Below are 14205 nucleotides of genomic sequence, written 5' to 3'. Positions count from 1 at the left end.
GGATGAACACAGCAGGCCAAGCAGCATCATAGGAGCAGAGAGGCTGACGTTTCGGGCCTAGACCCTTCATCAGAAAAGGGTGCTCCTATGATGCTGCTTGGCCTGCTGTGTTCATCCAGCCCTGCACCTTGTTGTCTCGGATTCTCCAGCATCTGCAGTTCCTACTACCTCTCCAACTCCTTTCTCCACCTGTTTTGGTCTTTCTTTTACATGCACAATCATTACTCTCTACTTGACCCAGAAACTTCTAATTTTAAATTTACATGGCACCTAAATGAGAACATCCTACCATCAGGTGAGGGGCACAGCATCTTCTGGTCCCAGAGGGAGGAAAGCAAGCCAAAACCCTACCACCCAAAACCCTGTCCCAAGCTCTCTGGGAAGTTCAAACTTCCAGCCATACTGTCAATTGATGCCCTTCAATTAATGACAACTTATTTTCTCACCATCCTAAGCCTGGCAAAGGAGCTCTGGTGGTGCAGTGGCAGCTTCCCCATTTTGAGCCAGGACGCCCAGGTTCAAGTCCCACCTGAACTCCTGGGGTGAGGAGGGGCCACGATTGTCAATTTATGCAAGTGCAAGGTTAAGGGAGTGGATCAAGGGCATTCAGGGCCTACCAAAAGGCAGCCATTTTACTTATTTCCGACCCCTTAACTACCCCGCACACCAATCCAAAAAAAACACAAACACACATGTCTGACACCTTGCTCTCCAAAGTTAATCGTTGGTTGACCAGCAACTCTGGCTAAAAGAATTTCTGCTTTCAGGGACCTGAGTTCAGAGGAAAAGAGGCAGATGGGTACATTGAAACCTTCCTGTCACTGCCTCAATATCCAGTCTGTCACAGGAGAATCCATGGCCAACCTTTCTGTTCTCCTGCCAATCGAGTCTCTAAAGGAACCCAACTAAGTGCCTCATCCCATCAACGCTGATATTCACCTAGTGAAGGAATCATCATGCGGGAAGCACAAGTAGTAAATCCTTCTGGGATTGCTGTGGGTATCCAGCAGTGGTCTCCCATTGTCAGGAACTCTGGGGGAACTCTTCTGCTGAACCCCATTTCCACCCGAGCTTCTGCAATTCCCAGTCCTGCCTTTCCTCACTTGTGCCTGGGCCCATGTCAATCCAAAACCCTCGGGTGCGTGTAGTGGCAGAAAACGCACCATCTTCCTAGTGGTACTGCCAAGCAATAAGAAACTCCCAACCAATCTTCCAGCCCTTCAGGAGGGCCGTGAACTCTGGAAAAGGCCCACTGTGGACTAATTGGCACTTAATGCAGCAGGCCTTCTCAAAAAGAAGTACAGCTGGAGTCTGAAGCATTCAGTCTAAACCCCCATCGCTTCCACTAAAAATCGTCTATGCCTACTGACAAGTGGATTTAAGAATCACTTGTTGAGAGACAAATTCTTGCAAAAAAAGGGAAAAAATTTGTCAAAAATCTATTTCTTAATTTTAACAGTGAAATGTTAAACAAGGGCTAAAGCCTTAGTTTCTAATCTGACACACTGTAAAACTACTGCAAAGATTATGAACAATAAGTTCTTTCCTAAAAAGACATAAAAGCCAATCAGCAGTCCATTTAGACAGACCCTTTGTATCACTCGGACCCAGCCAAACTCCAGGGACCACTGCCAGTTCTGCTGAGCCCAAGTGGCACTACTCCAAGAGTATCCGCAATTGTTATAAAAACCACACAGTGTAATAATGTCTTTCTTCCAAGTACAATGTAACTGCACAATGACTTCATAAACTACGTATTTACTTTCCTGGGAAAGAAACACTTAGGTTTCAGGGCATTGCTTAAATTGTCTCCCTCCATTCAAACTGTCGGCCAACATCCAACCATTTAAGAGTTTTGATAGTGTGACAAGTAACATATATGTAACAATGTAATAAATGTAACAATTTCTGCACATTGTTGCAAGGAGTCTTAAGTGAAATTAAGTAAAATTAACGATCCATAATATAATCAGTATGTACATCTTACAGTGAGAACACAATATAAAATCAATACTGTAGAATCTCTGATAAAATAAATGAGGATTGATGAAGACAAGACAGGAGTTGCTGTTGTCGACTATCAGGATCATTGCATTTCATGATGTATATAAATTGCCTGGCTACATGGTATGTAATTGCCGTTTGTGGAAGATCCCATTTACTGCATTGCCGCCAAGTTTTGTAAACATGGTAGCAACAGATGCCAACAGGACAATAGATTGGTGAAGTGGGCAGATATACAACAAATGCAATTTAATGCAGATAAGTCTGAAGTGATACATGTTTGTAGAAACAAAATGGAGACCCAGTATAATCTAAGTGGTATTATTCTGAGGAGTATCAATAAAGGCCTGAGAATACATATTCACAAATTACTGGACATTGCAGGGCAAATGAATTTAGCAGTTGAGAAAGAATGTTTTAAGAAATGGTTTCATAAACTATAGCTTTGAGTGGCATAGCCAAGCAATGACCACCTCCAATAAGAGGCAAATCTAACCACAGCCCCTTGACATTCAATAGTGTTACCATCACTGCATCCCCTACTATCAACATCCTTGGGGTTACCATTGACCAGAAACTCAACTGGACTCTTAACATAAATATGGTGTCTACAAGAGCAGGTCAGATACTAGGAATAGTGCAGCAAGAAACTCACCTCCTGACTCCCCAAAACCTGTCCACCATCTACAAGGCACAAGTCAGGAGTGTGATGGAATACTCCCTACTTGCCTGGGTGTGTTGCCAACAACACTCAATAAACTTGACACTGTCCAGGACAAAGCAGCCCACTTAATTGGCCCCACACTCACAAGCATCCACTCCCTCCACCACACCAGCGATGTGTACTATTTACAAGATGCACTGCAGAAATTCACCAAAGATCCTTAGACAACATCTTCAAAAACCATAACGACTTCCATCTAGAAGGACGAGGGCAGCAAGGAACTCCACCACCTGCAAGTCCCTCTCCAAGCCACTCGTCATCCTGACTTGGAAATATATTGCCATTTCTTCCCTGTTGCTGGGTCAAAATCCTAGAGTTCCCTCCCTAATGGCATTGTGAGTCAACCTACAGCATGTGAACTGCAGCGGTTCAAGAAGGCAGCTCACCACCACCTTCTCAAGGGCAACCGGGAATGTGTAATAAAACAGACTGGCTAACCAGTGACGCCCATGTCCCATGAGTGAATAAAAAGTGCATAAACAGCAAAGTCATGTTAAGCCTCACAAATAACTGATGAGCCCTTAGCCGAGATATTGTTTACAATTTTTGGCATCGCACTTTGCGGAAGATATCAAGGGCCTGGAGAGGGCACAGAGAGGAACTTTACCAGTGATAGGGTTGTTCAATCTTCTGGAAAGATTAGAGAAGCCCGAATTTGTCCTTAGAGCAGAAAAGGTTAATAAAAGACTCAACAGATGCATTCAAATCTATGACAACTTTTAATGGAGAAAATAGAAAGAAAGTTTCCTTTGGGAAGTGATTCAGTAAAGAGAAGCCATAGATTAGAGCCAATAGCAAGGGAAAGAGAGAAGAAATTAGGAGACTTCACATAAAAGGTTGTTAGCAGTTAAAAGGGTGATGGGATCAGATTCCACAAAAAAACTTTACATGTCAACTGGACTTAAATTTGAAGAGGACTAATTTGGAAGATAATTGCTATGGCGGCGGTGGGGAACATCTGCGATGTAGGACAAAATTAGACAACACTTTCAAGGAACCAGCACAAGTAAAACGGGATCAGTAGATGCCTTTTGTATTGTAAAATTATATGATTTAATTATACCACACAGAAAGAGGCCATTCAGCCCCTGTGCCTGTACCAGTTCTCCGAGAGTGTTAACCAATTAGTCCCATTCCTTTCCCCATTGCTTTGCAAGACTGTGTATTTTAAGTTTTTATCCAATTCCTTTTTGCAACTTACTATAAATATGCTACATATGAAATCATATTGAGATTGAAGCACTGAACTGGAGTTCTATTTACTTTGATTCAAGAGGTACTGTGCCAGTTATCCATTATTTGTTTTCAGAGTACAATACATTTCCCCTTGATTAAAGTTTTGAAATTGTTTCAAATTGACCATGGATTCAGATTCCTTATCCTGTGGATCTACTTTATTCATAGTATCAGTACAGTTTGTCAGTAAGTACCATGAGAATTTGAAACAAGCTTGTCTTGGCTTCAACTTTAGCACATGTTTACTTCATGAATGTTGAACAATGGTTTTCTGAGCCACAAGTGCCAGGAATTCTTCTTTTTTAAATGTATAATTAATCTTAACCAGAGTGAGATTACCTCCCTACAACGTAGTGATCATTGCAAGCATGTTTTCTAAGCAATCAAGTTCCACACGTTACAGGTAATGACAATACTGTTCTAATTCATCACCATGAATAAATAACTTAAGAGTCACAGAGTCATACAGCATGGAAACACACCTTTTGGTCCAACCAGTCCATGCCGAACATAATCCCAAACTAAACCCGTCCCACCTGCCTGCTCCTGGCCCTTACGTCTCCAAATCTTTCTTGTTCATGTACTTATCCAAATATCTTTTAAACACTGTAATTGTAACCACATCCATCACCTCCTCTGGAAGTTCATTCCACACATGAACCACCCTCTATGTAAAAATATTGCTCCTCACGTCTTTTTTAAAATCTCTCTCCTCTCATATTAAAACTATGCCCCCTTGTCTGAAATTACTTATCCTAGGGAAAAGACACCTACTATTAACCCTATCAAGATCCATCATTATTTTATAAACTTCTATCAGGTCACCCTCAACCTTCTACGTTCCAGTGAAAAAAGTCCCAGCCGATACTACCTTTCTCTATAACTCAAACCTTCCATATCCAACATCCTGGTAAATGTCTTCTCAGCCCTCTCCAGCTGAATAATATCCTTCCTATTCTGGACACTGTACCCCAGAAGAGGCCTCACTAATGTCCTCTCCAACCTTAACATGACTTCCCAACTCCTACAGTCAAAGGACTGAGCAATGAAAGCCATCATGCTATATGCCTTTTTTTAAATTATGTCTACACATGATGCAAATTCAAAGAATTATGTACCTGAACTCATAGGTCTCTCTCTGTTCTGAAACACTACCCAAGGCCCTACCATTAATTGTATAATTCAGCCACACAAACTTTGCACAATTCAGTGAACCAGAAAGGAGTTGCCTGTTGGTCAAAGACAGATACATCTAAAACTATATATCAATAAAGCTGGCTGAATGAATGAAGAAACATGTAAGGCTAGGGGAGGGCTAAAACGTAAAAATTGCTATATAACAACATAATAGCTTCATTCTGTTTAACAACCTCCAAGAGTGGGTTTTAATTTTGACACTCTTGGATCTTAACCCTACAATATGCCAGAAATATCAGTGAATCCATTATATAAAATTAGTAGATATGGCCATCCATAGTGATTAAAGACCAAAGGTAAAATCGGTCTTGATAATTCCTATCTTGAATTTGGTCGACATTAAAAACAGTATTTTTACCAGTTTATTTCACATATGGTATGGAGGGAGGGTCTACAAAGAACTTTCAGAATCTCTTTCCATTAGACAGAGAGACAGAGAGAGACAGAGACAGAGACAGACAATTGGTTTTGTATACCTTGAGGGTAAACAGTTCACATGGGTAAAGGTAAAGAAAGGAGGGAGGCCTCCATGAACCACTACAGCTGGTACTGAGTTTGAACACACACTGCTGGCTTTATCGTAAACCACACTCTAATCTAGCAAACTGACACTTCACACATACTGAACATCTTAACAAAATCATTTATTTCAAAACAACGCTGCGTGTTGAAGCACCAACATTTAATGTCTAAAACTGAAAGCACAGTAGCTTTGCAATCTCTTCAATTCACCCAAGGCACAGGAATTCATAACATTAGCCACGTAATGACTTTCACTTGTTAACTTAACGATGGATATGCCCACTTCCCAACAAAAATCATCACTAAGTTTCTATACAAGGCACAGGGTTTTGCAGGCAAGTTTCTGACTTTTCAGCTGCACCAGGAGGAAAGATGCGCAAGTTATCTTTAGCTTAGAAACTGTCAATTTAGTCTAGTTGCTATTATTAGGTCTTGAACTGTGAACACACTGGATTTATTGCTAGTTTTGCTTCTCATTCTACATTTAGAACCAAACCTCTTAAAATTAACAGAGTTAAAAATTATTTGAAGTTACTTATTGATCACAAAGCAAGTCAAGAGTTTACAAAATATTTAGAGTAAGTTACACAGTGACTCAAGCCAACAAATATGAAAAATCAAAAAAAATCTTTAAGCACTGGTCAAATTTCTGCACTCATATTTACTTTCTCAATTTGATCAACTGTATGCAAATTAAAGTCTACTGGGAGCAGAAAATATAATGAAGCAGTTTTCATATTTTACAACTCAATTTTTTTTAAATTGGCTATGCCAAACAGGATTCATAAACAGGTAAACATAGATTACAACGTCATTTAATCACACTATATGATGGCTTTAATTTTCTTAATAAAACACATTTAGTGTACATGATAATAACTATATTTGTATGTGTACATATACATCATAAATGAACACCTGCACTGAAACAAAAAGAAATCCAATGGGAAACAGTAACTAAACAAAGTGACAGAGTATCGAGTATGCTACACAAAGGAACATCATTATAACTACAATGAGGAGTTTTCTATTGTCATGACACCCTGATAAAACTGTTTCAGAACTACAACTTGCACATATACAGAACATTTGATAGAGTAAAATGATCCAAAGAGCTTCACAACAGCACAAACAAAAATCTGCTATATAATCACGTTTAGGGACATTTGAAAAGCTAGATCAGAGGGGTAGATTTTCATAAAAGGAAAAGGGAGCGATGGAAACATTATGGAGTCTAATTAATACCTTATTAAAAACAATCCATAAATCCTGATTTAGAGATACACCATGTCATCAATAGCATGTGGAAACCTTTGATTGATACCACATAACAAAAAATGTTTGCTTCAAGAAATCTTGGATGTACCCTTCCACATAGCATGTCCAATGAAAGTCAGACTGCCATTGTGTATTCAGGAAAATTACATTTCCATTTACAAAACAAAACAAAATTACATCCCATTCAAATAAGGACTACACGATCCCATTTAAGTGAAGTTTTTAAAAGGATCTTTTTTCTGTCCACCCCTTCCCTTCAAATTAGTTATACATTTTGGGCCAACAAAATTGCACAGGTTCTTTGTAATCTACGGCACAGCAAAATAAAACCAAGAAAATCACTCCATATGTCTGATTATTTTTATTGAGTGACACACACAGCACACTTGGGCACATTTATCGAAATCATGTCGATTAACTCAACTCAAAGGCTATTCCAACTGAGTGGTTGAAAAGGGACTTCAACAAAATAGATTTCCTTACATCAACTTTTTCAACATAAAACTCAACTAGATCTCCTACATCTCTCAGCAAATCAATCCTACCGAATGATAAAGGTAACTTCACTTACAATAGAAAATTAAACAGACTCCCAAAAAATATTACTGAACAGCAGGATAATGTTATGTGATTGATTCTGAACCCCAATGTAAGATAATTCAGATGGATTTTGAAATATCAGTTTAATTTTGAAACTACATTCAGAGGCTGATTGGTTACCATTGACAGGTAATCTCTCTCAGTGCTATAGCCAATCTTGCTGATGTGACAGGATTTCCTGACTGAAATATTAGTAATTAGACTGTGAACAGTACGGATGTAAGATGAACTACTGTGGTTGAATAAATAGCGAGAAATACTACAGTTGTATCTAAGTGATTTAATCGCAGTCATGTTCTTAGTAGGCTAGTGGTATGGGCTGCAAAAATACGTAACACAGGCCCCACATTTGAGTGGTGACATTGTTAACAGAACCTTTTTTTGTTGTTGATCAGAGGATCTGCTTTGCACACACACAATCACAGCATGCTCTTATGCAACGGAATGAAGCATGCATTCAACTGTATATATTTGGGTGCTTTCCTGGGGCTTTGGACTAACAGGCACAATGAACAACTTCATGTAAATTTCTGAATTACACAGCAACCATAAATCGACCAAAGATGGAACACTGGATCCACTTTTAAACAAGCTTATATGCTTCAGCAGTGTTTGAGAATCGTACTGCTGAACGGGGTTGCATTAGGCCACGGAAGAAGAATAAGTTCACACAAGGAAGATCATCAAATATGCAAAAGTCAGGGCCAAAGAACAAAGAAATTTAAAAAGAGCATTTCTCACAATTATTAGTTAAAATGTCAACATTTCTTACCTGTGTGTACTCAAAGTCTGAAAGATGAGCTAAACTTTTGATGTAGTCCAACCGAAACTGATGTTCTGGGTTGGCTAATTGGACTGGGGGTATTAAAGTGCTCATTGCTGAGACTATTGTCTAAAAATGGATAGAAAATAGTGACAGACATTAATCTGAATAAATATGGGATAATCCATTTGACTGAAAATTGGATTTATGTTCACATGCCAAAAAAATCAAAGGTCTTCCTAGCAATAGCGGTGCAGCTATTAACACTTACCACTATAGCATCTTTAATATTTTTCCTAATATCTTGTACTTTCAGCTTCTTCTCTCTGCATGGGAAAGTAACGGGAACAATTTGATTTAACTCAACGGTAACATTCCTTTCCATTCAGCTCATGATCAAAATATTTGCATTATCAAAGGATTGGAACAAATGCAGAAAATGCTGGAGAAATTCAGCAGGTTTGGCAGTATCTGTGGAGAGAGAAACAGCTAACACTTCAAATCTGTTTTGACTCTACTTCAGCCTGGCTGAGTTTCTTCAGCATTTCGTGTTTGTTCCAGATTTCTAGCATCTGCAATGTGTTGCTTTTATTTACCAAAGTATTGATTGTGGTTAAGAACACATAAATGGAGAATGTTATTATATAGTGAGATATGAACATCGGCGGTGGGGGAGGGGGGGGGGGTTGCTAGTGAGAACTGTCGCCATGTTGTTGCTATTTCTGGACTGTACAAATACTGCTTGCTGTACAAACATCAATACAGGAGAGACAGAGAAAAAAAGAAAATTTTGAACCTTAGCTTCCCAATGCTGTCAGGGAACACACAGTCCTACATTTTGGGGGAGTGCCCACCTAACACCTCCACCTTCCCATCCTCACACATCCTCCCACCCACTCACCCTCTCCCTCACCTCCACCCCCACCCCCTTCCCCTCCAAACCTCCTCCACTCTCCCAACCAACCACAGGCTGTGACGCCCGCCACTTACTCGGCATTGAATCCATTGACGTGCAAGATCCGCATTTGCTTGACAATTGTACTTTTCCCGGATTCACCGGCCCCTGGAAGAAAACAAAAACACACGATGACAGCGAGAGAGAGACAGAAATCAGATTCGCACATTTAAAAATAAATAGCAATACTTACAGAGCACCAATATCATTACAGTCAGCTCCATAACACCATGCACAAACAGAAGCACTCCCCCACATACATACATATATATATATATATGAAGGCAGTGCCATATAGATTCCATATGGGGCTGAGGGAAGAGGGGGGAAAGAGAGGGTCTGTTGCCTGTTGGAAGCTGCGCCAGCGGCAGGCTCCCGCCCCCCGCCATCTGATGTTGCCATGAAGAGTATTACATTGTATCGCGGGTCTTACCCAGCAGCAGAAGCCGGTGGGTTGCTTTATACGCCTGTCTGTCTTTCTGCAACTGCTTCTCGATTTTCTTGTTGGTTTCGCGCTGGGCTTTCTCGTCGTGCCGCTGGTCTTCCGTCTTGCTGTTCCCTAAACAACCCATCGCTGGCTCTCTCTCTCTCCCCCCTCCTCTCTCTCACACACACACTCTCTTTCCACCCCCCAGTCTCCCTCCCTGTCTTTTAAAAAAAAAATAAATCAGACAGATATATATATAATGTGCACACTCCCTCCCCCGGCCCACAGATGCACAATGAGAGAGATGGCCCTCTCTGTGCAATCGGGGGGAACGCCGTCGCTATCTAACGCTCCTCTCGAATCTTTTTCACACAGGAGAAACAGAAAGGAAAAAAATGCCTCAAGCATTTAAACATTTTTTCTTAAAAAAAAATCCAGAAATAAATTAAAACAATGCAACCAGCGGACGCTGGGGATGATATTCAAATATATTAAAAATCTATAAATAGCCAGGCGTCCACACACAGAGAGAGAGACATAGAACAGGAGAATGGAGCCGGGGGCGAGGACGCCACAGCTCCGCCTGCTCAGGCGCGGTCCCGCTCTCCCTCCTCCTCCCTCTCTCCCTCCTCCTCCCTCTCTCCCTCCTCCCTCACACACACACAGGGGGCAATCTCAGGTTCCTGTCCAAATCGCCCACACAGCAACAAAAACCCAAAACAAAACATCAAGCGGCTCAGGGCATAAAGCAGAACCGCGAATGCGAGATGACACTGAATGGAAAATAAAACAAATTTCTAATGCGGAGCCTAGATGCACCAATCTCCCCTCACTTTCCCCCACCCAGTCCAATAAAATTGGTCAAACACTAATGTATTTGTTGGGGGGGGGGGGGGGGGTGAGTGGGTATGGACGCCCCATCGCCTCTCGAGTCTTCCACCGCAGGGACAGTTGTGTCCGCCCAGGAGCGGAACTGGAAAGTAAATGTGCAGCTGGTCAGTGGGAGATGCAGGATTTTGTTTTTTGGAGCCGCTTCTCTCAATCCGAGCCGCACATTTACTGTCAGAGCCCAGCTCCTGGGCATCCTTTGCAGGATGGGCTGGGAAACTTCCACCTCACTCACCCTCCTGGTAACCCGAATGACCTCCCATCCCCAACACACCCTTCACACTGGGTCAGGATGCTCCTTAACACGTCGCTGCTCTCACTCAGGAGATTAACCGTCAGCCCCCAGCCCAGCCCTTCAACCTACCCACCAGCACCACAATATCTTTAAGACGATATCCCCTCCCCCCCATAGGAATAAATAATCCTCCTGGCAACATTCTTCCTTCCAATAAATGTCATCACCTCAATAATGACCTCTCATAAATACTCTCACCACAGTTTAAGTCGCCCCAATAATTGTCTCTCTTGCAATAAATACACACTCGCCAGTAATTGTCTCTATGTATAATAAATATCTGCCCAGGTACTGTCTCTGCTTGTAATAAATACTCTCCCTAGTAATTTTCTTTCCCTGCAATAAACACTCTACCAGCAATTTTCTACCTCTGTAAGAAGTACACTTGTTTCATTGGTTGTTTCTCCTCTAATTCACTCCTAGTTGTGGCCTTCCCATAGTGAATGTACTTTTTCCATTAACAGTATCCCCTTTCCCAGTAATAAATACTTTTCCCCCCAGTAATAAATATATAAGTCCTGTAGATAGTAGGGAAAGATGTGGAGATGAATGTTCTATAAGGGAGGAATTAATTATGATTATGAGGTCCTGTGGGTGTGTGGGGAGCCACTGTGTGGATGGAGAACCTTGTCTCTGAATTGAGGAAATTTGGAGCAGGGAAATGGAGTGTGGAGAAATTGCTGTTCATGGTACCAGAGAGAAATTGACAAAGTGGGAGGCATTGGAGTATCTGGATGGTAAATAGAAGAACAGGGGTAACGGAGGTTGACAGGTAGTTACATTTCTGCAACAGTTTAAATATGAAGCTGGGAGAGAGCTGGAGAAATCAACACACTGTGAATTTAGACTTGGCCAGTTTTCCATTTTCTCTGCAGACTCCAGGAATTTGCAAAACAATTTCCAGGACACTGTTGCAACAACGCAGGTGAGAAAATCATAGGAGCATGAGAAAAAAAATGTTTATCTTTCCATTCAGATTATTTTCCTTTCAGAAGGGGTCTTGCTGGACATGCTGTTTTGTTCTTTTTGCAAGGCTCCTCATGATTGTGATAATGATTGATTCAGTTTTGTGATTGTGAAAGTAAACTTTATTTAAGCATTCCCATCCCTGCACATATAGAATATCCAGAACTTGGAATAGAAATGGGAAAAAGGATTGCAGAGACTATTAAAAGAAAGCATGCTGGAATTCTCATACTGTGGCTCATACTGTGGTGTACCGAGGTAATATGATCATTGGATGATCTGTGAGTCTACGTGCCTAAATTACTTTAAAAGACCAGAGAGAGAGAGGGAAAGAGAGAGGTGACAACATCTGGATTGGAGGAGTCAACATATATGATAAAATGTGAGGAATGACATTAATAACAGATTGCAGATTCTCTGCATGGAAATCAGGTCCAGCCAAGAGAACAACATTCATGTCCTGCTTGCTTGTTTTGTTAAATTTTAATTTCTTCCATGGTTGCAGTATATAACTGCTTTTACTTTTGATGGATAAACTCAACCTTGATAACAGTTAAAAATCAAGATAGGCTACAGGACAGTAACTGAATACTTTCATGCAACAAAGCCCTACTGCTTAACAGGAGGTATTAACTGTGTCTTTTAAGTGAGCTATCATATACCTTCAATTTAGCTAATCTCCCCTCAGCAGTTTCGGAATCACTACGAGATCCAGGAGCAGTAATGACTATTCTTTTACATCCTTCAAACATCCGTAAATGTTCCAGGAGAATTACAGAAAACTCTAAGGTACTAAAGAATTCACCAAGCAAAAAGTCAAAAATCAAAATGTGTTGTGGTTTTTACACCCAAAACTGACAACTTCAGCATTAAAACTGTCTACAGTATTTTCAGAATTTATGCTGTAAATGCTTTTCTTGGAATGAACTAGTGCTGAAATGTTAGGAGCTGCTGCAACTTAAGCAGTGACAAGACAACTCACAACATTTTCTGTTTTAATTTTTTTGTTTCAATGTGTAATTGGATCCACAACATGGGCTGTTTTGGAGTAGTCATCTTTTTAAGTTGTCTCAATATTTCCAAATAAAGCAGCTTTTGCTAATTTTACGATTACTGTACACACTGACAGCTTTAACACTGAGGATACAGATAGGATTAGATGTCTTGTCAAAAAAAGTAAACCAAATAAAACAGAGCCAGTTGCATAGATAATAAATTATTAAGATGAGTTTTGCTGGTACTGGAGTTCTTTTTCCAGGTAACCTCCTAAACGTACTATTTATACATACTACTGAATAATAATAATTCCTTTTCAATCCTTTAAGAAAAGACAACGAAACAGGAGTAGGTCATGTATTTCCTGTTCTTCACATTAAAGTTTTTAACAGTAGTGGGTAGGTGGTATAATGGTAATGTTACTGGGCTAGTAATCCAAAGAAACAGACTAATGTTTTAGGAACACATGGGTTGAAATCTCACCTTGATGGACGGTGAAGATTGAATTCAATTAAAAAGTTGGTGTAATGAACATGTATTCACTACTGACAGTCAATTAAAAACCCTCTGGTTCATTTAATGCCCTTTAGAGAAGGGACTCTGCTGTCCTGGCCTGGTCTGGCCTACCTGTGATTCCAGACCCACAGCAATAAGGCCTTACACTTGACTGCCTTCTGGGTAATTAGACGGTTATGGTAACTGGATGGTAAAAAATGGCTGAGCCGGCAACAACGAAATCTCACGACGAAATTTTTTAAAAAGCCACTTAACCACTTAAGGGTCTCAACTAGCGACAGCGTGGACAGGCTTTGCTGCAATATTTCAATTCCTGTGGTTGGGGAAGGGCAGCAGGGACCATAACCCTGCAAACTATCTTGCCCTTCCAGCACCTTCCCTGCCACTTCTTGAAACGGGACAATTCCACCCTTTGGTGTTGTAAGCTCAGTCTCCCTATTTAGGGACAGGATGTTGCTGCTGGAGTTGGGGTGTGGGACAGGGGAGAGGTTGGTGGTTGGTACAAAAAGTCTTACCTGGGGTTTCCAAGGGGAATGTGTCCGTGTTTACAGGGGGCTCCGAGGGGAACATGTCCGTGTTTACAGGGGGGTCCGAGGGGAACGTGTCCGTGTTTACAGGGGGCTCCGAGGGGAACGTGTCCGTGTTTACAGCGGGCTCTGAGGGGAACGTGTCCGTGTTTACAGGGGGCTCCGAGGGGAATGTGTCCATGTTTACAGGGGCCTCCTACGGGAATGTGTCCGTGTTTAAAGGGGGCTCCTACAGGAATGTGTCCGTGTTTACAGGGGGCTCCAAGGGGAATGTGTCCGTGTTTACAGGGGGATCCGAGGGGAATGTGTCC

The 14205-nt window shown here is 41.2% G+C and overlaps 1 protein-coding gene across 3 annotated transcripts in view; it reads right to left on the bottom strand.

Moving 5' to 3' along the window:
* LOC109910513 (guanine nucleotide-binding protein G(s) subunit alpha-like) overlaps positions 1-14205 on the bottom strand; it is a 318176-nt gene that overhangs the window by 193008 nt on the left and 110963 nt on the right. For 2 of the 3 annotated variants that reach the window (XR_007261934.1, XM_020509708.2), the window contains exons 2-4: positions 9315-9387; positions 8596-8650; positions 8334-8453 (exon numbers count right to left, since the gene is read on the bottom strand). Coding sequence is in view for 2 of the 3 variants with exons in the window: in XM_020509708.2 (XP_020365297.1) it covers positions 8334-8453; positions 8596-8650; positions 9315-9387 (248 nt within the window). In the remaining variant the exon portion in view is untranslated. Of the gene's footprint in view, positions 1-8333; positions 8454-8595; positions 8651-9314; positions 9388-9712; positions 10261-14205 lie in introns of those variants that run through there. The other variant, XM_020509707.2, reaches the window with a different exon arrangement.

This window comes from Rhincodon typus, chromosome 4, assembly GCF_021869965.1.
Source record: "Rhincodon typus isolate 14 chromosome 4, sRhiTyp1.1, whole genome shotgun sequence".
NCBI classification, from domain to species: domain Eukaryota; kingdom Metazoa; phylum Chordata; class Chondrichthyes; order Orectolobiformes; family Rhincodontidae; genus Rhincodon; species Rhincodon typus.
This window is presented reverse-complemented; position numbering and strand designations above follow the sequence as displayed.